A 19,280-nucleotide genomic window follows, 5' to 3' on the forward strand; every position below is an offset into this window, starting at 1 on the left:
GCGCGGCTCTTGGCGGCAGCGCCGGCGGCGGCCTGACGGGGCCATGGCGGCGGCCGTGCGGGTGCTGCCCGCCTCGCCTAACTGGTACAACAGCCGCTGCAGCGATGCCAGCAGCGATGGCCGCCTTTTCGGCTTCGCGGCGAGGCACCGCGTCTGCCTGCTGGATGTCAGCGCCGCCACACCCGCCTATTACGGTACGGCCGCAGCCCGCGGGGACCCCGGGCCCGCCGCGGCCCTCCCTGACCCCCCGCGGTTTGTGGGGCGCTGCGGGGCCGCCCCTCCGCCGGGAGCCGCCGTGCCCCGCTCGGGCACGGGGAGGGTGGGCGGGAGGCGGCGGGAGCCCCGGGGGGTGGGCGGGGAGGCCCTGTGCGCTGACGGCGGGGCCTACGGCGCTCTCTCGCTGTCGGTGCAGGGGAGCTCCTCGGGCACACGGACCGGATCACCGGGTTCGCCTTCTGCCAGTGCCCCGGGCAGAGCAGCCTCTGCGCCAGCAGCTCCGACGATGGCAGCGTCAGAATCTGGGACGCGCGGGCGCTGACGGCCCTGGCGGAGTACAGCCTGCACCAGGTAGGGGGGCAGGGCACGGGGGGGGTCCTGTACACACAGCAGGGGGATGGTACTGTAACCAAAAGGGAATTTCAAACCCGTGGAATTAAAACCGTTGAACGCTGCTGGGCAGCCTTTTGTTGTCGCCTGAGGTCTGCGGTGGTGTTGCATCACGTTAATAAGCTGTTGTTGCCATCCAGGCCTCACTCGGCGTGTCTGCTCGCGGCGTGTACTCCTTGCCACTTAGCGCAGCTCCCGTAAAATCTTTTCAGCAAGGTGCTGTTCCCCGCAGGGCAGACTAAGAACATACATTTGAACAGTTACTGTGACCCAGGACACCGTATCAGCAAATACATCAATTGTGCCAGCGCCCTAAAGCACTGAAATACTTTAGAACAAACTCAGCTGATGCTGGGGAGCACACACGGATTATTTTCTGCCTGTCACTCTCTGTTAGATGGTGGTAAGGCAGCTTTAAATGTGTTCAATTCTCTTTCTTCAGAATGCAATCTCAGCGTTGCACTGGTCACCTCTTGTGAAAGACCTGATCGTATCCGGTGATGAAAAAGGTGTCATTGTTTGTTACTGGCACAACAGAAGTGACAGCCAGCAGTTCTTCCCAGAGCCTCGGACAATTTTCTGTCTCACTTGTTCTCCTCATCATGAAAACCTGGTGGCAGTTGGGTAAATATTTATTACATTTTGTTTTCCATTCTTCTGCAGTAACCTTATTATGAACTTTTGCTACACAGTTGTAAGGTTGATTTTAAGAGGCTTTGGTGGCTGGGTTTTTTCCTTCTGACAAATGAGAAATAACGTTAATATCTGATAGACCTGCAAGACACAAAAATCCATAACAATGTAAGGGTCCAGGTTTGGTTTGCAACTTCAGAGTTTCTTAAAACTGGGGTTTTTTTCATTACACTTGACTGAAAGCTGTATTACTAATGAATTGCTGTCATTCTTGAAGCCAAACGTACTTGTTGCACCTTTCAAAAAGGCAGATGCAGGTATACCTGTGCTGTACTGGAGCTCCCGTTGACCATCAAGTCTGCTAGTCCCATTGCTGCTTGTGATTTGGCTTCTCTGTATTACAATGATAGCAGTTCTGGTAAAGAGCTCACAAGTTAATTCAGATTTTATTCTACACGAATCTAACAATCTCTTCATTCATTTGAATCCCTGTTTTTAGCTACAAGGATGGCATGGTGGTTATAATTGATATCAGCAGGAAAAGAGAAATACTTCATCGGCTGAGAGGCCATGAGGATGAAATACATTGTCTGGCCTGGTGCCCTGTGCCTGGTGAAGAAAGGTTACCTGCTTGGCAAGATGAGCTCCAAGGTATTTAGAAGCAATTAATGGTTTGTGAAGTAATTTTTAGTTCATGTAAATGTCCTAGAAAATTGAATTCCTTCTAGGAAATCAGTAAGTAACTTAGCAAAGGCAACTGATGAAGTATGTTCTGATGAAAATCAATGTATTTTCTGTTGATTTCTATAAAGCTTTGAATTTTAAAGTATAATAACATGACTTCAATGGTATTCAGTAGTTCCTTCAGGGGAAGGCAAAGTTCCAAATGGGGAGCTGACACAGGACTCAACCACGAAGAAAGGTTGTTACCTGGCTTCAGGAAGCAAAGATCAGACCATACGAATATGGAGCTGTACTAGAGGCAGAAGTAAGTAAGATGAGTGAGATGAACAGTAATAATATGGTGGAGGAGTTCTTCTCTAACTGCAGCCTTCATTTGCTAACTTGATAGTTTAAAGCTTGGGGAGCATATGCAAAGCTTGAGATTCACAGGACTTCTTTTTAATTATGATGTACTGCGTCTATACAATCCCTCTTGGTTCCATAGGTGTAATGATTTTGAAGTTGCCACCCATGAAGAGAAGAGGTGGAGCCATTGATCCTGCCGTTAAAGAGCGCATTTGGCTGACTGTTCACTGGCCGCCTGGTCATTCCACAGAAATTGTATCCAGCTGTTTTGGGTAAGTAGGGCACACAGCAGCCTGGGTACCATCAGTAATTGCAGATGCATTTATTGATAAGGAAGAACTGGATAGGAAGCATTGACAACCCCTTCTTGCTTCCTTCCTGGTATAACCAGAGAGGAGACAGGCCAAAAGTGGGAGTTCAGATTTCTAGAAAACTACTGTTTGGCTGATAATCTGACTGAAAGTTGACTGCTGAAGGTATTAGTTGTGGTTTTACCCATCCACTGGGAGAAAATTACATCAGTTCTCATTGTGGTTAACCATCGATAAAATTTGTAAAGCGGTGTTTGCACGTGTGTCAGTGTATAGGCACTTGTTGTAGATGTGTGTTTAGCAGTATTACTTTTGTACATGCAGTATGTATATGTGTGATACAGTCTATATATAGCCTGTGTTACTCTTTTGAAGTGAACAATTAAGTACACATTTTACATTTTGCAGAGGAGAACTGCTACTCTGGGATTTGACCCAATCCGGAAAACGTAAGTGGACTCTTCTAGGATCTTCAGAAGGACAGAATCACTCCCGAATTGTGTTCAACCTGAGTTCTGTGAAGCATCAGGACAAAGAGCTCCTTTTTTCCATTTCAATGGACAGAGATGTAAGAATCGTTTATAAAATTAACATACAAATAGCTGTACCAATAGCCCTCTTAGGGCTACAGATTTTTTTCTTAAAGTGGGTTTATTACAGCATTTTGTAACATCATTGCTTAAAATTTGTTCTGAGCACAGGTTGTGTATATGTTTGTTAGTTTATAAGCCCAAGCTCTTACCATGGTAGAGTGAATGGTTATAATATTCTGGACTTCGATGGTAAGCATTTAATGAAGGGAGTTTACTATCTGTTTTTTTTCCTGTTTGTTTCATTTTAAAATGGCCTAATTTTCCTTCTTCAAATCATTTACTTGTACAAACTAAAGCATCTGTTTTTTCAAAATTTTAACTTTTTGCCTTTTACAGGCAGCGGTGTGCCTCCTGTTTTGAAGTCAGAAGTGGACCATAGTATTAAAACATAGTCCATTCCATTAGAGTCTTCCAACTGTTGCAGCTCAGTCTGTGACATGTAATCCTCTAGGTGCAGATCACATACTTGTGTCAAGCCTTGAACTTGATCCTTTGATTCTTCATCTCACTTGTGCTTTGTTTTTCCTTGTCATACCAGTCACTAAATTTAACCATTTCTTGTTCCTTAAATATTCTTCAGGTGAAGTGTTGGGACCTATCAACTCTCGACTGTAGCTGGACCATGCCCTCACTTGGGGGATTTGTCTATAGTCTTGCCTTCTCCCCTGTGGACACAGGCTGTCTTGCCATTGGTGTTGGAGACAGTATGATCCGGGTGTGGAATACTTTGTCCATGAACAATATTTATGATATTAAAACCTTCTGGCAAAGCATAAAGTCCAAGGTTACAGCAGTAAGTATGATTCTAACTCCCTTCTGACTCCCTTTTTTTCTTTCAAGAATATTTTTCTCTCTCTAAAGAAGGCTTTTCCCAACTAAATATAAAGCCCAGCTCTTCCTTTTGTACTTGATTCTTTTGATATACAATGCATTTAGAATCTGGCAATGAATTTTTAGCCCTTTTTACAACCCTAGTTGCTTGCATTAAATCTAGTGAAAATCAGCTGAAGTCCAGCTAGCTATGACATTACTTTTCCACTTTTACCCTGCTTTGTGATCCCTCCTTGCTTCATCCGTGGCTGCCCTTGCTCTGCTAGGAAGTTTGACACACACAAAAGCCAACGTGGATGTCGTTTGGGTTTAACCTCAAGTTAACCTGGTAAAATTGCTGGCAGCAGTAAAACATGGTAGTTATTCTTGTTCACATCAAAAGTTTTCTCACCACCCTACCATATTCTCCATTTCTGTTTTGTAATGTAGATGTCAAATAGCAGTTCAGCAATTTTAATTCTAGTTCCTTTTATCTTACACCACTAGCTGTTTGGGGGAGAGACTTTAATACTCGTAGCAGAGAGATCAAGTCAAGTGGCTGTTGTTGGAAGAGTGGGTGTAAGGGATGGTGCTTGCTCATCAGTTTCAATTTTTTCCTTTTGTTTGTTACTTGGAAATAAGGTGTCTGTAGTTTGTGTCATTATGGCGCTCTCTCTGTTTTGCTTGCAGTTATCCTGGCATCCAACTAAGGAAGGCTGCTTGGCTTTTGGAACAGACGATGGAAAAGTTGGCATATATGACACCTTCTCCAGCAGGTAAGAAAGTAGCTTTCAAATTCATCAGTGTCAGATCCTGGTATGTTACCATGCATAGGTGGTGTGGTCTTTCCCGAGGTATATCTTTACTGTTAGACAAGAGTAGGATTAAATTAAAATTAGTCAAACAGTTGGATTTTCAGTGCATCTTTTCATCTCTCCATTATGTCTGTCAGCTTCTAAGATAATCTTTACTTAAGATAAACTTAAAATTGCATGACTAGAGATCACCTGGACATCGGTCAAGGAAAACTTTAGCCAGGAAGACATTTTCACAGAATGAAGAGCAACATGGTGATGAAGGTCATCAGGGCAGTTACGATTTTAGTAGTGTCCCTACAGGAGATGTTAAAGAAGGCCTGGTTGAGCCGGGGCTTTAGTATGTTAAAGCACTTGGTGTCTGTTTTCACAGCTGGAAATAATGTTGCCTTGATTTTTTTTTTTCTTTCTTCTTTTATTTCTCTGCTGAAATCTGACTGCCCCTGCTTCCTTTTCTTCCTGCCCAGTGCTAAGAATAAGCCACCTCAGATCTCCAGTACTTACCACAAGAAGACTGTATACACATTAGCCTGGGGGCCTCCAACTCCTCCTCTGTCTTCTGGTGAGTCTTCCAGCTCAAGTAGAACACCCATGCGGTGCGCACAGATGCCATGAGGTTGGTACGCTCTCCCTTCTTAGGAAAAGGAGCCCTATTTGCTTGGTAGCAATCCTTGCAGCTAAGAATGTGTTCTGCTTGACGAATTGTTAATGACTTTGCAAGGGAGCAAAACAATCTCCTGGTTTTGAGTTCTGGTCGCTTCAGGAAATAGGTGGGAGTGGCGTACCACACCTCTGTGCTTACTTCAGAGTATTGCAGACCACTAACTGTCTGCATGGGCTTCCTGCAGTAACTGCAGCGGATCAGATACGGGCTCCTTAGCTCCAGAAGAGTATTTCTACCATTTGAACTAAACAGAACAGCTCCATTAGCTCTTCTTACACAACTTGAACTGCCAAACTTTAAAGGGAATTTTAATGCTTGTGGTGACTGTGCTGTGGAGAGATCTGTTAGTAGAAATGAGAGGTCCTTTCTGAGGATTGTATTGTGAGAATTTCTTGCTGCCGCATCACAGGCAATTAAAGTATGTATATAGCCTTTTAAAATAATGTTTTGATTTACAGTGGAAGCGATTACTTCTGGGAAGACTGATGAACATATATTTGGTTTTTATTCTCTGTTGGATAGGAGAAGAAGGTGAAGAACCCTCTGCAACGTTATATAGTTGTGCTGGAGAAGGTATTGTTTTTCAGCACAACCCCTGGAAGCTTAACGGAGAGGCAAATGACATCAACAAAGTCATCAGAGACACGAATTCAATCAAAGTGAGTATGATTCTGAGGGGGTTTTATGGATTTGTGGTAACCGTGTCATAGTTTCTATGGCCTTGTATTTGTGGATCTGTGATTTTGCCTTCATGATGTGTCTGTAATACATAAAAAATCTGAAACCCACCATCTCCACCAATGAACTTCAAAGGCACCTACTGACTCAAACTATTTAAACAGATCGTGCGTTTGCCTCTGAAAAAGAGTCTTCCCCCCCACCCCAATGTCAACATGGCACATCTGTTCCTGGCATCAGTTACTTAATTTTCTACTGTGTAATTTACTTAACTAGAAAAGTTAAATTGAAATGCTGGGTCTGGTTTGAAAGCTGTGTGTCACTGTTTAAAATAGTTAGATCATACAGAGCTTTCCAGTTTCAAAGCACTTGAAGTAATATCCTGGATAATGTCATAGCTTAGATCACATGGTTGACATGCATGAGTTAACTACCTTGATTTCTCTAGGTCTCTTGTTTTCAAACATTAACTTTTTCTTTTTAAAATAAATTTTACCATAAAGGCAGTCATGATTTTGCAGGAGTCTGTTTCCATTTACACTGCAGCTAATGCAGAGTGGTAGGTGATAACTGACCATAGCAGCTGCTCAAGTTCAGTCATTTCTTAGGTGAAAGTACAAAATAAGTGAAGTGGGTTAGATCTTCAGTTGCTTTAAGACAGCATAAGTTGACTGAAGTCAGTCAAGCTATATCAATTTATAATCAACTCGGTTTTGGCTTCTTCCTTGAGTAGGCGGCTTACTGGGGGTTAAGAGACTAATGTTTCAGGCAATGAAACGATCATTTATAGGCATCTAAATTGTAAGTAGCTTTCATCTGAATTAGAAAGAATAGAAATAATAACAAATAAACTTTGATTTCCTTTGAAATATGACAGAATTTGCCTGCAATGTCTGAGGCTTTCCAAGGAGCATAAGGAGATCAAGCGTCAAGGTTCTACTGGAATCCAGACAAACTTCCTTTGAGACTAAACGGATAAAAATAATCACTGGTTCTTGCATCAGTTCATTCAGCCTTTAATTGCTGAAGCTTAAGTTGCTGCTTCAAAAGCAATGGACCCCTTTGTGCCTTTCATTTTGTGCTTAACTGCAACTCTGTCTAGTTGCCAGTCTTGCTAAGCTGAATGTATGCGAGAGAGATGTAAGGATTTTTGGCAATAGTCGTGTCTTCTTTCTACAGCACAAACTGCCTGCGCGTACAGAGATCAGCTGGAAACCCGATGGCAAACTCTTGGCTCTTGGCAATGAAGATGGGTACGTTTTGCCTTCGAGGTTAGGGTGGTGTATGTGCTGACCTTGACTAGAATCACTGTAGTGAAGCAAAAGTATTTGTTGTTACCCTGGCTTTTCTCTCTTTTTTTCACTGCCAGTGTATTTGAATTGTGATAATACAGCATTCCCTGCTGTTACCAGTTTAGCCACTCTTGGCATGGAGGATCCACATCAACACATTAAATTATTTTTCAAGTATCTGCTCATGGTTGAAATGCAGTTTTGCTGATGTACTAAATGAGGGTTAGTGTTGAATCCAGAAAAGAAAAACTCATTTAGTTACTCTGTTTCATGTTCTGTAATTCTGCTCATGTAGGATAACAAAAAAATTCCTGTTTCACTGACTACTGGAATTCTTACACTGTTGTTCTTGCATTTCAGCTCAATTGAAATATTTCAGGCACCAAACCTGAAGTTGCTTTGCACTATCCAGCAGCATCATAAACTGATTAACGCCATTCGTTGGCATCATGAGCATGGGAGCCAGCCAGAGCTGAGTTACTTGATAGCATCAGGCTCAGTCAATGCCACTATTTACGTGCATAATCTGAAAAGCGTCATAGGTAACAGTTTGCAGATTATATTTCAAGTCTTGGTATCTTGTTTTGGTTTACTTCCAGTTTGTCTCGCTGGCCATACTTGAACCTTTTCTTTTTTCTTTCAGAGAGCGCTTCAGAAAGTCCTTTGACAATAACAGAGCCTTTTCGAACCCTGGCTGGGCACACAGCCAAAATCACAAGTCTTTCCTGGAGCCCCCACCATGAGGGAAGATTGGTATCTGCTTGCTATGATGGCACTGCACAGGTATTGTTCCACAGCCACTCAGAAGCATATTTCTTTTTTCAAATCATCCATTCTGCAGTGTTTTGGAGCCAAGCTCACTAAACAGCAAAGCTTCTTTTGTAAGATAGACTACTGAATTACTGCAAACTTACCCTTGGTAACCATCTCCTGGTTCTGGATACCTGATACGCGGGTATCAGCATGTTTTTGCGACTTGCAAATTGATTTGAGTTGAGTCATTACCATTTTCATACTAGCACTTTTGGATCCTTAAAAAGAGAAATGTTAGGCAAATGTATCCATACAAAGAAAGGAAGCCCTGAATTTTCTCTTTATTTGTGTGTCGGTATTTGAAATACATGTGCAAACACCCCAAAAAGAGAAGCTCCTACAAATGCAACTCACTGGAGAGAAAATGCAGAGTATTAGGGGAAGATGAGACTTTCTGAGTAACCAGATTTCTTTCTTGTTTATAAGGTATGGGATGTTATGAAGGAAGAGCCACTCTGCAACTACCGAGGGCACCAGGGCCGGCTGCTGAGTGTCCAGTGGTCACCAGTGGATTCAGATTCTATTTATACAGGAGCAGATGATTTTTCTGTTCACAAATGGCAAATTTCAAAGCAGGAGCATACACGGCCTCCTCAGGGTAAGTATGTTCAAACAGAAGATCCTTTCCTGAAGATGATGTTGGAGCTGGGAAATAGAGGGTTGCCAGGTTGAAATAGTATGAAATAGTTCTTACACAGAATTCCAAGTCTTCCTGCTACTTCAGGAATATACTGTGTCTAGATTTAAATTGAGTTGTATCTGCATCTGGAAACTAAATGTTGATCTTGACAGAGAGCTAATACACTAAAAACCTCTACAGATCGTATCAGGGTAACTTTTGCAACCTTTTACAGGCAAAAAGAGTATAGAATTAGAGAAAAAAAGAAGTATGCAACCAAAAGTCAAAGCCAAGAAGAAGAAAAAGCCTACAGGAAAGAGTCCAGCCAAACAGGATCTAAGTGATGTTATGAATGGAGATGAAAGTGTGAAGGAAATGTTGCTAGAGGAAAATGGAGTGTCGGACCATGAAGGAGAAAAAGAAGCTCGGGAGGCAGAGTTGCCTGCTGAAGTCCCCATGACTGGTAATAATCAAATCGTCTTAGTTCAATGGTTACCAGACTGTTTAGCCCTCAGAGCTTCACCAAGTTTGGTATTTTCATGCAGATTTTCTTATATAGTTCTATTGAAATAGTCCACTCGAAGGAAATGCAGTTCTGGAATGCCTTTCATAATTTTCTAATCTAGTTTGGGACTCACTGTCTTTAAATAAGAAGATTCTGGCCTAACAAAGTTGCTGTCTTTGGCCTGAAACAATGTACTTTTTGATCAGTATTGCCTTGCAGTAATAAATCTTACACTACTGGTAGACCTTCGTTAGTGTCTGTTGACATCTTGTTTATCGTTCTGAGAGTTCTGTAATGTTTTCTTAGTATTTCCTTTCCCTGAAAATATACAGTTATATGGCAAAGCAAAGTTTGGTTTCTGTATATTTCTGAAATCAATGTAATAGAATGTGAACATGTCAAGTATTCTGCTATGGGCCTTTCCATACATTCTTTTTCTGTTTTTTTATTGCTTAACTCCACAGTGTCCAAGGATACATCTTCATCTGCATACGATTATTCTTCGTTCAGTTTGCCAAAGCCTTTTGTGACCCAGAAAGCCACTCCTGTGAAAAAGGACCCACCTAAAGAGAAACCAAGTTAGTATGTTGTAGGGACTTTTAACAGTCCTACATCAAGGCAGAGTTCCTCATTCTAGGCTTGTGTTTGGCTGCAGCTTCCCTTCCAAACGTGACACCAAATAAGTGCCAGAGAAGGCAGAACGTGCTTGTAAAATCTTTTAAATGTTTTAAGTTGCTGCTTCTTTTATTTGCCCTGCTTGTCAGGTCAATTGAGTAGTTGTCTAATGTGGGCATAGATACTGCCTTTTAGTTGCTAGTTTCATTTCAGGCAAGATGGGCAGAAAAATACGCAAAGTGATCAGTATTCAAAAGTAAAAGTTGTCATAATAGAGGTGTATGTGGCACTTGAGCATCTGTTTTGTTTTCCTGTGTGAGGAAGAGGAGGTTTTAGAATACAGTGGAGAGTTCTGCTGTGATTGTGCAGCAGCAACTGAAATGTGTCTGATTTTTCAGCCTCTGATGCCTCTCTGAAGAAGAGGAAGCCTCGTTCTATTCTACCCTTCAGCACGCTCATGGATCACAGATCAAAAGATGAATTGCATCAGGACTGCTTGAGGCTGGCTACCTGTCTGAAAACCAAAGGTATCGCTGTAAAACTAAAATATTTAGAGGGCAGGTGCTCTAAAGCATTCAGAAGCATGTGCCCAAGGACTTAACTTTGACCACTAGGCTTTACTTTTTCTAAAATCTTTACTCTTATCAAATTGTGTGACTAGTTGCGGTCTCTTATCTAACTTCTCTTGCAGAGTTTCAGTACTGTGTAGCCACTCCAGACAGGTTTTGAGTAGGCTCCTATGTTGAGGAGATAGGGTAGAATTGTCTGCATATGTGCAGTGTTTTTCACCCTCAGATGTATATAATATGGGCAGGAGACAATGAGCCATGAGGGAGATGTTTATATTCTCACAGTATTGTTCCTTAGAGCATGCAAAGCTAGGTTTGATTTAGAATAAATGTTCTGCACAAACCTGGTCCTCCTAATCTTAATTTGTCGATCTTCAAATTATTAAATCTGCTATACTATCCTATATACATATATATCCTATGTAAAGGAAAAAAAGTAGAAGACAAGTATTTGCCAACAGTTGAGGATACTGCAGTGGTACAGTGACTTGGCAGGTCCCAGCTCCCAGTGTCGTACCAAATCTTAAATCTTTGTTCTTTTTATCTGATTTAGATAATAATGACGATGTGTCTTCTGACCTCAAGGATCGAATCCACTTGGGGCTGTTCACAGACAGGGCTTCTGTGCACAAGATGATTGATATGGAAGGTAAGTGGAATAAAGAATCCACTTTGACGATATGTTCATTTTAACTGTTACATTCAAGGAGAAAACAAATGGGGGAAAAATGTTTGAATTTTCTTTACTATGGATTAAAATGTAGGATTAAGAATGCAGGTCTGTGTGAAAAGACCTATTTTACCCAAATAGTTTTTATGTCTTTCTGATGCAAACCTGAAGCACCTCAATTTTGAATAATCTCACTTTTGCCAAGTTATTTTACTATGGCAAATAATTCTGTTGCATGCATGCTGATAGGAAGTGTGTTTGCTTCCAACAGGAAAACATCACTTGGAGAATGGGCATCCAGAGCTCTTTCAGCAGCTCATGTTGTGGAAAGGAGATATGAAGGGTGTCCTCCAGGCAGCTGCTGAGAGGGGAGAGCTAACAGACCAGCTGGTAGCAATCTCACCCATGGGTATGTTCGTTCTTGTAACAACATATAAGCAGATAGAATTAGCTCCCAAGGGTAGCCTCATTCTGATTATTCTGGGTTGGAAACTCCTGGTTGTCCCAGACTAGAAGGAAATTGCTTCTTTAACTGCCTGATAACAAAAATCAAACACAAAACATATTCTATTGATGATAAAGACCTGGATGCTTCCACAAGTGCCCTTAGGCTGGGACAGCAGGAAACAGAGTGGTTTCCTTTGGGATTTCCTGCAGGAGCAGACCCATCCTTCCAAGCACAAGGTTGGTTCTTTACAGTCTGTACCAGTCCTTCCAGCTTGCTGTTGGCTTAAATATGCTTTTTAACATTATTTTACTGGTAGTAAAGTTCTACAGTCGTGTTCAAGCCCTAGCTTTGCCCTGTTTCATTGACTTGTATTAGGATAGTTAAGAAAGAAGAAACTTAATTTGGGGCAGAGAAGAGGTGCATGTTAAAGAAACCAGTGATGATGTCATCCCACAGAAATTCTTCCAGTTTTAAAACTTTGCCTCCAATTGTCTTGCCTTCTCTTTTGCAGTTGGCTATCAGGCCTGGGTTTGGACAGTAGAAGCCTTTGCAAAGCAGCTGTGTTTTCAGGAGCAGTATGTGAAGGCTGCCTCCCATCTCCTGTCCATCCACAAAGTGTATGAGGCTGTCGACCTCCTGAAAGTGAACAACTTTTACAGGTTACTGTATATTTATGCTTAGGATTTGCTTTTTTTTTTTTTTTTTTTAGTGGGGTAGATTTGACATTTTGGTTCACTTTTTGTACACAGTCAATTAACTTTTCTAACTGGTTTCTCTTGCGTTAGGGAAGCAATTGTAATTGCCAAGGCCAGGTTGCGTCCAGAAGATCCGATTCTGAAGGATCTCTACAACAGCTGGGCAGCTTTGTTAGAGAAAGACGGTCATTACTCCATGGCCGCCAAATGGTGAGTTTTCCTGGGAAGAAGACAGAATTGGTTCCATGCCCAAAACAAAGAAGGTTCTTGGTTTTGTAGCAGTTGAAATCTGTTAACTGGTCTGGCCATTATTTGCCTAAGGTGCTTTCTGAGCCTGGTCTCGCTAGACTCCCCCTAATGTAGGTAGGAAAAGCAGCTCCAGAGGGCACTTCAGAGCAGACGGTCTAAATGCCATACTACAGTAGAGCCATTTCTTTCTACAGACTTTACTAGAAGTCTTTGAAAAACTAGTCTAGCAAGACTAAGATTAGGATGTATATGAAAAGACTGTGATGTTTTCAACTTCTCCGCTGGAAATGCGCGGTGCAACAGTTAATCTTTAGTTTCTTGAGGCCTTAGCCAATATCCTAATAAACCTGATGGGTTATCTTCCTCCAGCTAGAGTGTTTCAGATTTGTGACTACCAAAATTACTAATAATGCTTCAAATATTTTGGCTGGAATAGTGTCCTCTGCTTGACACTGGTTTCAGTTTTGGCATTTTTGAAAGTGTTCACACTTGTGAAAAGGTTCCAGAGAAATGCAGTAGGGATAAACTACCGCATACAACCTTTGCCACTTCCATCTATGTATTTGTGTTTCTCATCCAAGCCAAGCACAGTGTGCACACCACCAGAGGTTTTAGTCCAGGTTATCAGGCTGTGTGACTTTTCCCTTTGTAGCTTTGCACTGGATCAGGTGCGCCTTATGTCTATAGTAAACTTTGGTAAGAGCTCTGAGAACCTGTGGAAAATACAGATTTATCTTCATTTATATGTTTGTCCTGCTGTATTGTAATACAATTTTAAAATGGTATTTTCATACTAATCAAGTTGACTTGCTTTTATCTCTTTCCAGTTATTTGGGGGCTTCCTCACCCTATGATGCAGTTAAGGTGTTGGCAAAAAAGGGAGATGTGGCATCCCTTAGAACTGCTGCTGAGCTTGCGCTGGTATCTGGGGAGGAGGAGTTGTCAGCAACTTTGTCTTTCAGATGTGCCCAAGACATGCTGTTATCCAGGAACTGGGTGGGAGCTCAGGAAGTCCTTCAGCAACATAAAACTTTATTTGTGAGTCTGGTTGTTTCTTTCTGCTTTCTTTAGCATTATCTCTTTCTCCAGATTAACTTGATTAACGTGGCACCACTTATGTTACTAGTAAGTAATCCTTTGAGCTAGTTTTGCCTCAAACTGTTTCACAGAATAACCGCAATTTCTAGAAAAAGCATGTGCCTCTGCAGAGGCAAAGGGCCCACGGTAGGGAGGCACGCAGGCTTTACGCTTGTTAGTTATGACAGGTAGTTGTGAAAACTGGGATTATTTTTTTTTAAGTACTTAATACAGATCATAAGAGGAAAGAAGTGAAGGAAAGTATTCACTCTTTACATGAAAGGGACAACAGAGCTAACTGGAAGCCCATCTGCTGGAAGCTTAATCCAGCAATTCATTTTCTTGCAGACTAAAAAGCAGAAGGCTAGCTTAGCTTGTTCTGAGGTTTCATTCTGACCTTAGAGTCTCTGAGTCTATCAACATTGTTCTTTGGTCGCTGCAGTTGTAAAACAGTCTTGTCACCAACAAGCTGCTACTAGCCGTGATGTTCTTACATTTGTCTAGCTGGTATGGTCAGTAAGGGAGTGCTTTTCTTTCAGCAGCAGCTCAATACTCTTCTTTTCTTGTTAAAGGGACAAAGACTTGTTTTCTGCCTCAATGAACTCCTTTGCAAGTGCCTTAGTGAAAGAAACCCCTGTGACCGAAAGAGCCCCGTGCCTCCCTGTTATCACAGCTGGGAGCTGAACAGAGAGGCCTCGTTTTTTGACATGGTGACGGAAGTGTGGCAGAAGGTACTGGGCATGGACACCACTGAACAAATCACAAGTGCATGTGAGCAGCTGCACAGTATCGAGCATCCTCCTTCTACCAGCAACACACACCCAAAGCAGGTAAATGGATTTAGGTCTGATACACACACTGAGCCTTAACTATGGCATACGCAGTAAAACGCAGGCGCTTTGTGGTGTTGTGCCAGCGATTCCCAGGGGACTGATGTTTGCAGCCTGCTGCAGGATGAGGCTATAGTCTGGGAGAAGCAGATGACAGGCAGCTGGGAGAAGTTGCGTAGCCACCAGTTTGTTTCTGTGCAGGGTAAGAACTGACCTACAGCGTCAGTCATGAGCACTGAGATCATTGAGATGTGCTGGCTGGGTGAGAGGGACTGGCATAGCTAAGTAGTCTCAGCGCTGATTCAGGGGGTTGTGTCAAGCTGTTAGGAGAGGCACAGCTACTGTTGTTAGAATATCCTGAGTTCAGGTCTGTTCATAGACTAGTGCTCTTGCAGCTCTCCCCTCTGACTGCAGTGAGTCAATGACCTTTGGCACGCTCCTTCTTGTCATCTGTTTAGCAGGACACATGCAAGCACAGCTGCTCATTTTACAGTTGGAGCACTTCTACATTACTTCTGTCTCCTGAGTGAAGGAAGCCATGTAAATTGCATTATAGTTAAAATTGCTTTGTCTCTGGGCTCTTCCGCAATGATCACAAGCTCATACTTTGTAGTAAAACTATTAATTGTGCTCTCCGGTGCTTCCTGTAGGTGCTTTTCCATATCTCCCATGACCTGACCCTTGCTGCCCTGAGCTATCATACTGCTACCTGGAATGAGGCAGTGAAAAGTATTCTTGGAGCTGTGACCCGCAGTTATGATGCTGGTAATTTCACTCTGATGCAAGAGATCTGCAGTATCATCCTTCCTGAAGGTAAGTCTCTTCTTCTGTATCTCCTGGCACTAACAGATGTAACACACCTTGTGTCCATTAATATTACCAGGCATAATAATGTTTGGAAGGAGCAAGACATGCACATATATGTGGAAACCCGTGCAGTCTGGCCGTTGGCTGATCAGAATTCCCCACTGTGGAAGGAAGCTCAGCAGTGTCAGTTGGTGTGTGTGATGTTGGAAACTGAGCAAATTCTGTCCTTTAAGGGAGATGGGGATGTTGGAAAGCTGTTTTCATCTCGTATATCATTCCAACCTGCCCTTCCCTTCATTCTCTTTTAGAGTATGCAGAGTATTTTGCAGCTTTTGATCATGTGAATATCTTCACATACAGCTTGCGGCCAAGGAAGTTTGCTGTAGATGATGAGGACATGCAATGCCATGCTAGCTAGAACAGAGTATTGTGTTTAAAAAGATGCCAGAGGTGTCTGCCTCTTGCTTTCCTGCTTCCTGCACCACTCTGCTGGCATTTAAGTAAATCTCTGGTTTGGGTCTCCAGGATAGCTGTTTTTACCAGATCTGGTCTTTTTCTTTGAAAGCTCTATAAACTATTTGTAATCCTTTCTTCGTTATTAGGCTGTGATAACCTGAGACACAAACTGGACAGCACAAATTCTCAGAGCATGGATGCTTGCAGAAGTTTAGAGGGCTTTGTGGCTTATGGACTGCTGTATGACCTGTGGTGGAATCTATCCAATGACTCCCTTGTGATCCAGAAGGCTGGCTTGGATCCTGTGCTGTGTCCCAGTGAGCAGACAGTTCCTGAGAAGAGCTGCATTTCAGGTCACTCCTCCCCTGAAGAAACTCCTGATCAAACGGTGGTTGAGACGGATGAAAACCTCCAGAATACAACTGAAGTTCACAGGTGTGAGACGGAAAGTGACTCAAAAACTAGCTCGGTTGATTTGGTAGACATACAGTCAAAGCTGAATGGCTGCAAAGTGCTTCTTTCAGAAGAGATCGCTGCTTTACAGAATACCCAGAGAGATATAGCTGAGGTCCAGCAGATTTTAGCAGATATGATCTGCCAGCATCAGCAGCAGAGGAACAATCTCCAGGAAAACACAAATGGAAACACCCAGGAAAGCAACCTGCAGCAGAGTTCAGAGACCGAGTCAGACAAACCATGCTCTGACAGCACCCAGTTGAATTGGTAAGCCTTAGAACATAAATGAATTGATTGAAAAGTGTTACTTTTTCTGTGTATGTTTGCAGCAAATTTCTTGTTTCGCTCACATTGCCTCTAATCTCAAGCTTGTCACCCCAGGGACACTTCAAAATGCAACTGTCTACCATGTGCATAAACTTCCTACAGCTGAATAACTTTGTGAAACGCAAGGTGTGTTCTTGCAGTGAATAAACAGGGCAGCTTGAAAAGGGGAGGATAATGAAAAGGACCTAAGAGGTCTGTCTCTTTGTTGAGCAATTATTTGGGACTTTGGCAAGAAGGAGCTAAAGCATAGAACACCTGTCCGGCTCTCTCCTGTGCTCCCTGCACAGGAAGGAAGCTATGCCATCATTTAAGCCAAACAGTTACTCATGACACCTGCTCTTTTCTTGACAGTAAAGATGAAGTAAAGCAACCGATTACACTCCCTGAGCTAACCAAGCAGCTTCTAAAAGCGAAGCAGAAACTAGCAGAATTTCCAGACAATTTAAAGGTAAGCTTTCAGAAGAGGCATTGCGGTTTTTAAAAAAAGACAGTCTTTTTGTAAGGGCAGCCACATCATACAATCCCTTTCATACACAAGCGAGGAACAGTGACTTTACGTTGTGATCTTGTGGCAATTTTGAGAGAGAACAGACACAGGGCATCAGGGTGGTATTTTTCTTTCCAGCATAACTTTCTCCATGCACTTGGAAAGTGTAGGTAAAGCTCCTGCATAGGAGAATTCAATGGGAGATGAATCTCTCCCATGCATTTTAAAAGTAATTCTTTGCTGTTTAGAATTGTGTATACAAAGATAAACAGTAAAATCAGAAATTTAAGGTATAAAATCACAGAATGGTCAGGGTTGGAAGGGACCTCTGGAGGTCAGCAAGCCCAACCTTCTGCTAAAGCAGGTTCATCTAGAGCAGGTTGCACAGGATCACATTTTGAGTATCTCCAGAGAGGGCTCCACAGCCTCTCTGGGGAGCTTGTTCCGGTGCTGTCACCCTCAGAGGAAGGAAGTCTTTCCTCATAATTCAGATGGAATGTCATGTGCTTCGGTTTGTGCCCGTTGCCCCTTGTCCTTTTACTGGGCACCAGTGAAAAGTCTGGCACCATCCTCTTTGAGACCTTAGGAACTGTAGAAACTACGCATCACATGTTTGAAAAAAATGTTTTCTAGGCTGTCTCATCCCCTCTGTTCTGTAGTCTATGGCAATCACGGTGATTGTGCAAGAGGGGGCAAACCTGGTTAAGCATGAGCTAATGTACTGGAAGAAAAGGCGAAAACATATCTGACTCGTGACTGTCTGTTCCAAAGATACTACTATAAAGCAGTGTCTTTAGAGAGCTGGCTGCCCGAGTATGTTGTAGTTGAAAATTATAACTGAAAGAGTAGACATCGCCTCACGTTCCTTTTTTTGCAGGTCTTCCCGTTCCCCGACGTGCTGGAGTGCTGCCTGGTACTCCTTCACACCGGATCGCAGTGCCCTCCTGAGCTACGTGTGCAGGCACTGGACTTCCTTAGGAAACACGGTACTGCTGACATTTACAAAAAGGCTACCAGGAGGTTCTTGACATGACATTTTGAGACCAAACCATCTCCTTGAGCTGCCTACAGTTACTTAACACCAAGGCTGTTCTTTCTTCAAGTGAAGGCTTGTTTTGATGGCCACAGTTATTTTGGATAAAACTACAAAAATTTATATACAGACTCACTTGGGATCATCAACTGCTACTACTTAAGGAGATGAGTGTTAGAAAATTGAAAAGCAATGCGTTGCGGGCTTGAACACTATACAGGATTTTTGTAGAGTCTTTTTTTTATTATTATTTGTTGGAAGTTATGCTGCTGAAAGCTCGTGCTATTTACCTGTAAGAGGAACAGTTGTGAGCAGCAGAGGAGGAATAGTAGCTGCCCTCAGGAATAACAATGGTTTCTGTAAGCAAACTGACCCTTAAGCCAGTATTGTTCTTAAAAGCATTGCGAGTTTATTTTCCCTCCTTTAAATAAAGTCTTCTACTACTGTGAATTGGCATTTAAATGATGTAAGAAATCTGTGTCAATTAACAGCAAATGCATTGAAAATAAGCCTGTTGGGGGGGGGGGGGTAGTGTCTGTTAAATGTGTTACATAAACTAGATAAAACAAGTGTGTGCTACGACTTAGCTGTGTTACAAAGCCACCTGTACAACATAAAAAGGAGGGCAAGGTTTCGAGCTTGACTAGCAATAGATAAGGGATTTCTCCAGGTCAAGAAAAGTCCCTGCTTTTGGTAACATCCGCGGTTGAACAAACTGCTTTTTACAATAAAGATTGTTTTAAGAAAAAAAGTAGGAGGGATGGATTTTTTAGATTAACAGCTGTTCCAGATTCTTCTAGCCAAGATGCAGCCTTGATACTGATAGACTTCCCACTCCAAGCTGAGTAAAGCCTCAGAAAAACATTTAAGAGCAGTAGGTGAAAAGATGGGTTATACTAAAAGATCCTTCTGGAGGTGTGTTAAATGTAGTGAACTGTTGCCACTTGCTACGTTTGTACAAAATACTTGAAAACCAGGAGGGGGAGCTAGTGCTTAACCAAAGGCCCCCCTACACTTCTAACCTAAATGATTCTATGAAAAGCAGATTTTGCTAAGAAATACCCCAGTAGCACATCATAAATGGTAAAAGAAGAAAAGAACTTGAGCATCTTTCGTTGTGTATCGCTCAAATTCAGATTCCAAAGCCTGAACTTCAGGAATTTTAATGCTTGATGGAAAATCCAAAACAAGGC

General features: G+C 42.5%; 1 protein-coding gene across 2 annotated transcripts; it reads left to right on the forward strand.

Annotated features, from left to right (window-relative positions):
- GEMIN5 (gem nuclear organelle associated protein 5) lies at positions 1–18,537 on the forward strand. 2 transcript variants are annotated; one of them, XM_056349630.1, is made up of 28 exons: positions 1–194; positions 413–567; positions 1,049–1,230; positions 1,739–1,890; positions 2,096–2,227; positions 2,408–2,540; positions 2,988–3,147; positions 3,753–3,965; positions 4,673–4,758; positions 5,265–5,359; positions 5,984–6,120; positions 7,319–7,392; positions 7,792–7,973; positions 8,075–8,214; positions 8,671–8,842; positions 9,099–9,326; positions 9,833–9,946; positions 10,382–10,510; positions 11,106–11,201; positions 11,494–11,631; positions 12,182–12,329; positions 12,456–12,575; positions 13,442–13,652; positions 14,264–14,521; positions 15,172–15,334; positions 15,931–16,507; positions 16,919–17,015; positions 17,932–18,537. In XM_056349630.1, exons 1-28 carry the CDS (start codon positions 44–46, stop codon positions 18,085–18,087), a joined length of 4,599 nt encoding a protein of 1,532 aa, XP_056205605.1. In that variant the 5' UTR covers positions 1–43; the 3' UTR covers positions 18,088–18,537. The 2 variants fall into 2 exon arrangements, with proteins under 2 accessions (XP_056205605.1, XP_056205606.1); XM_056349631.1 differs by having other exon boundaries at positions 2,099–2,227.
- Positions 18,538–19,280: the final 743 nt, after the last annotated feature.

The sequence above is a fragment of the Falco biarmicus genome, chromosome 8 (assembly GCF_023638135.1).
Source record: "Falco biarmicus isolate bFalBia1 chromosome 8, bFalBia1.pri, whole genome shotgun sequence".
NCBI classification, from domain to species: domain Eukaryota; kingdom Metazoa; phylum Chordata; class Aves; order Falconiformes; family Falconidae; genus Falco; species Falco biarmicus.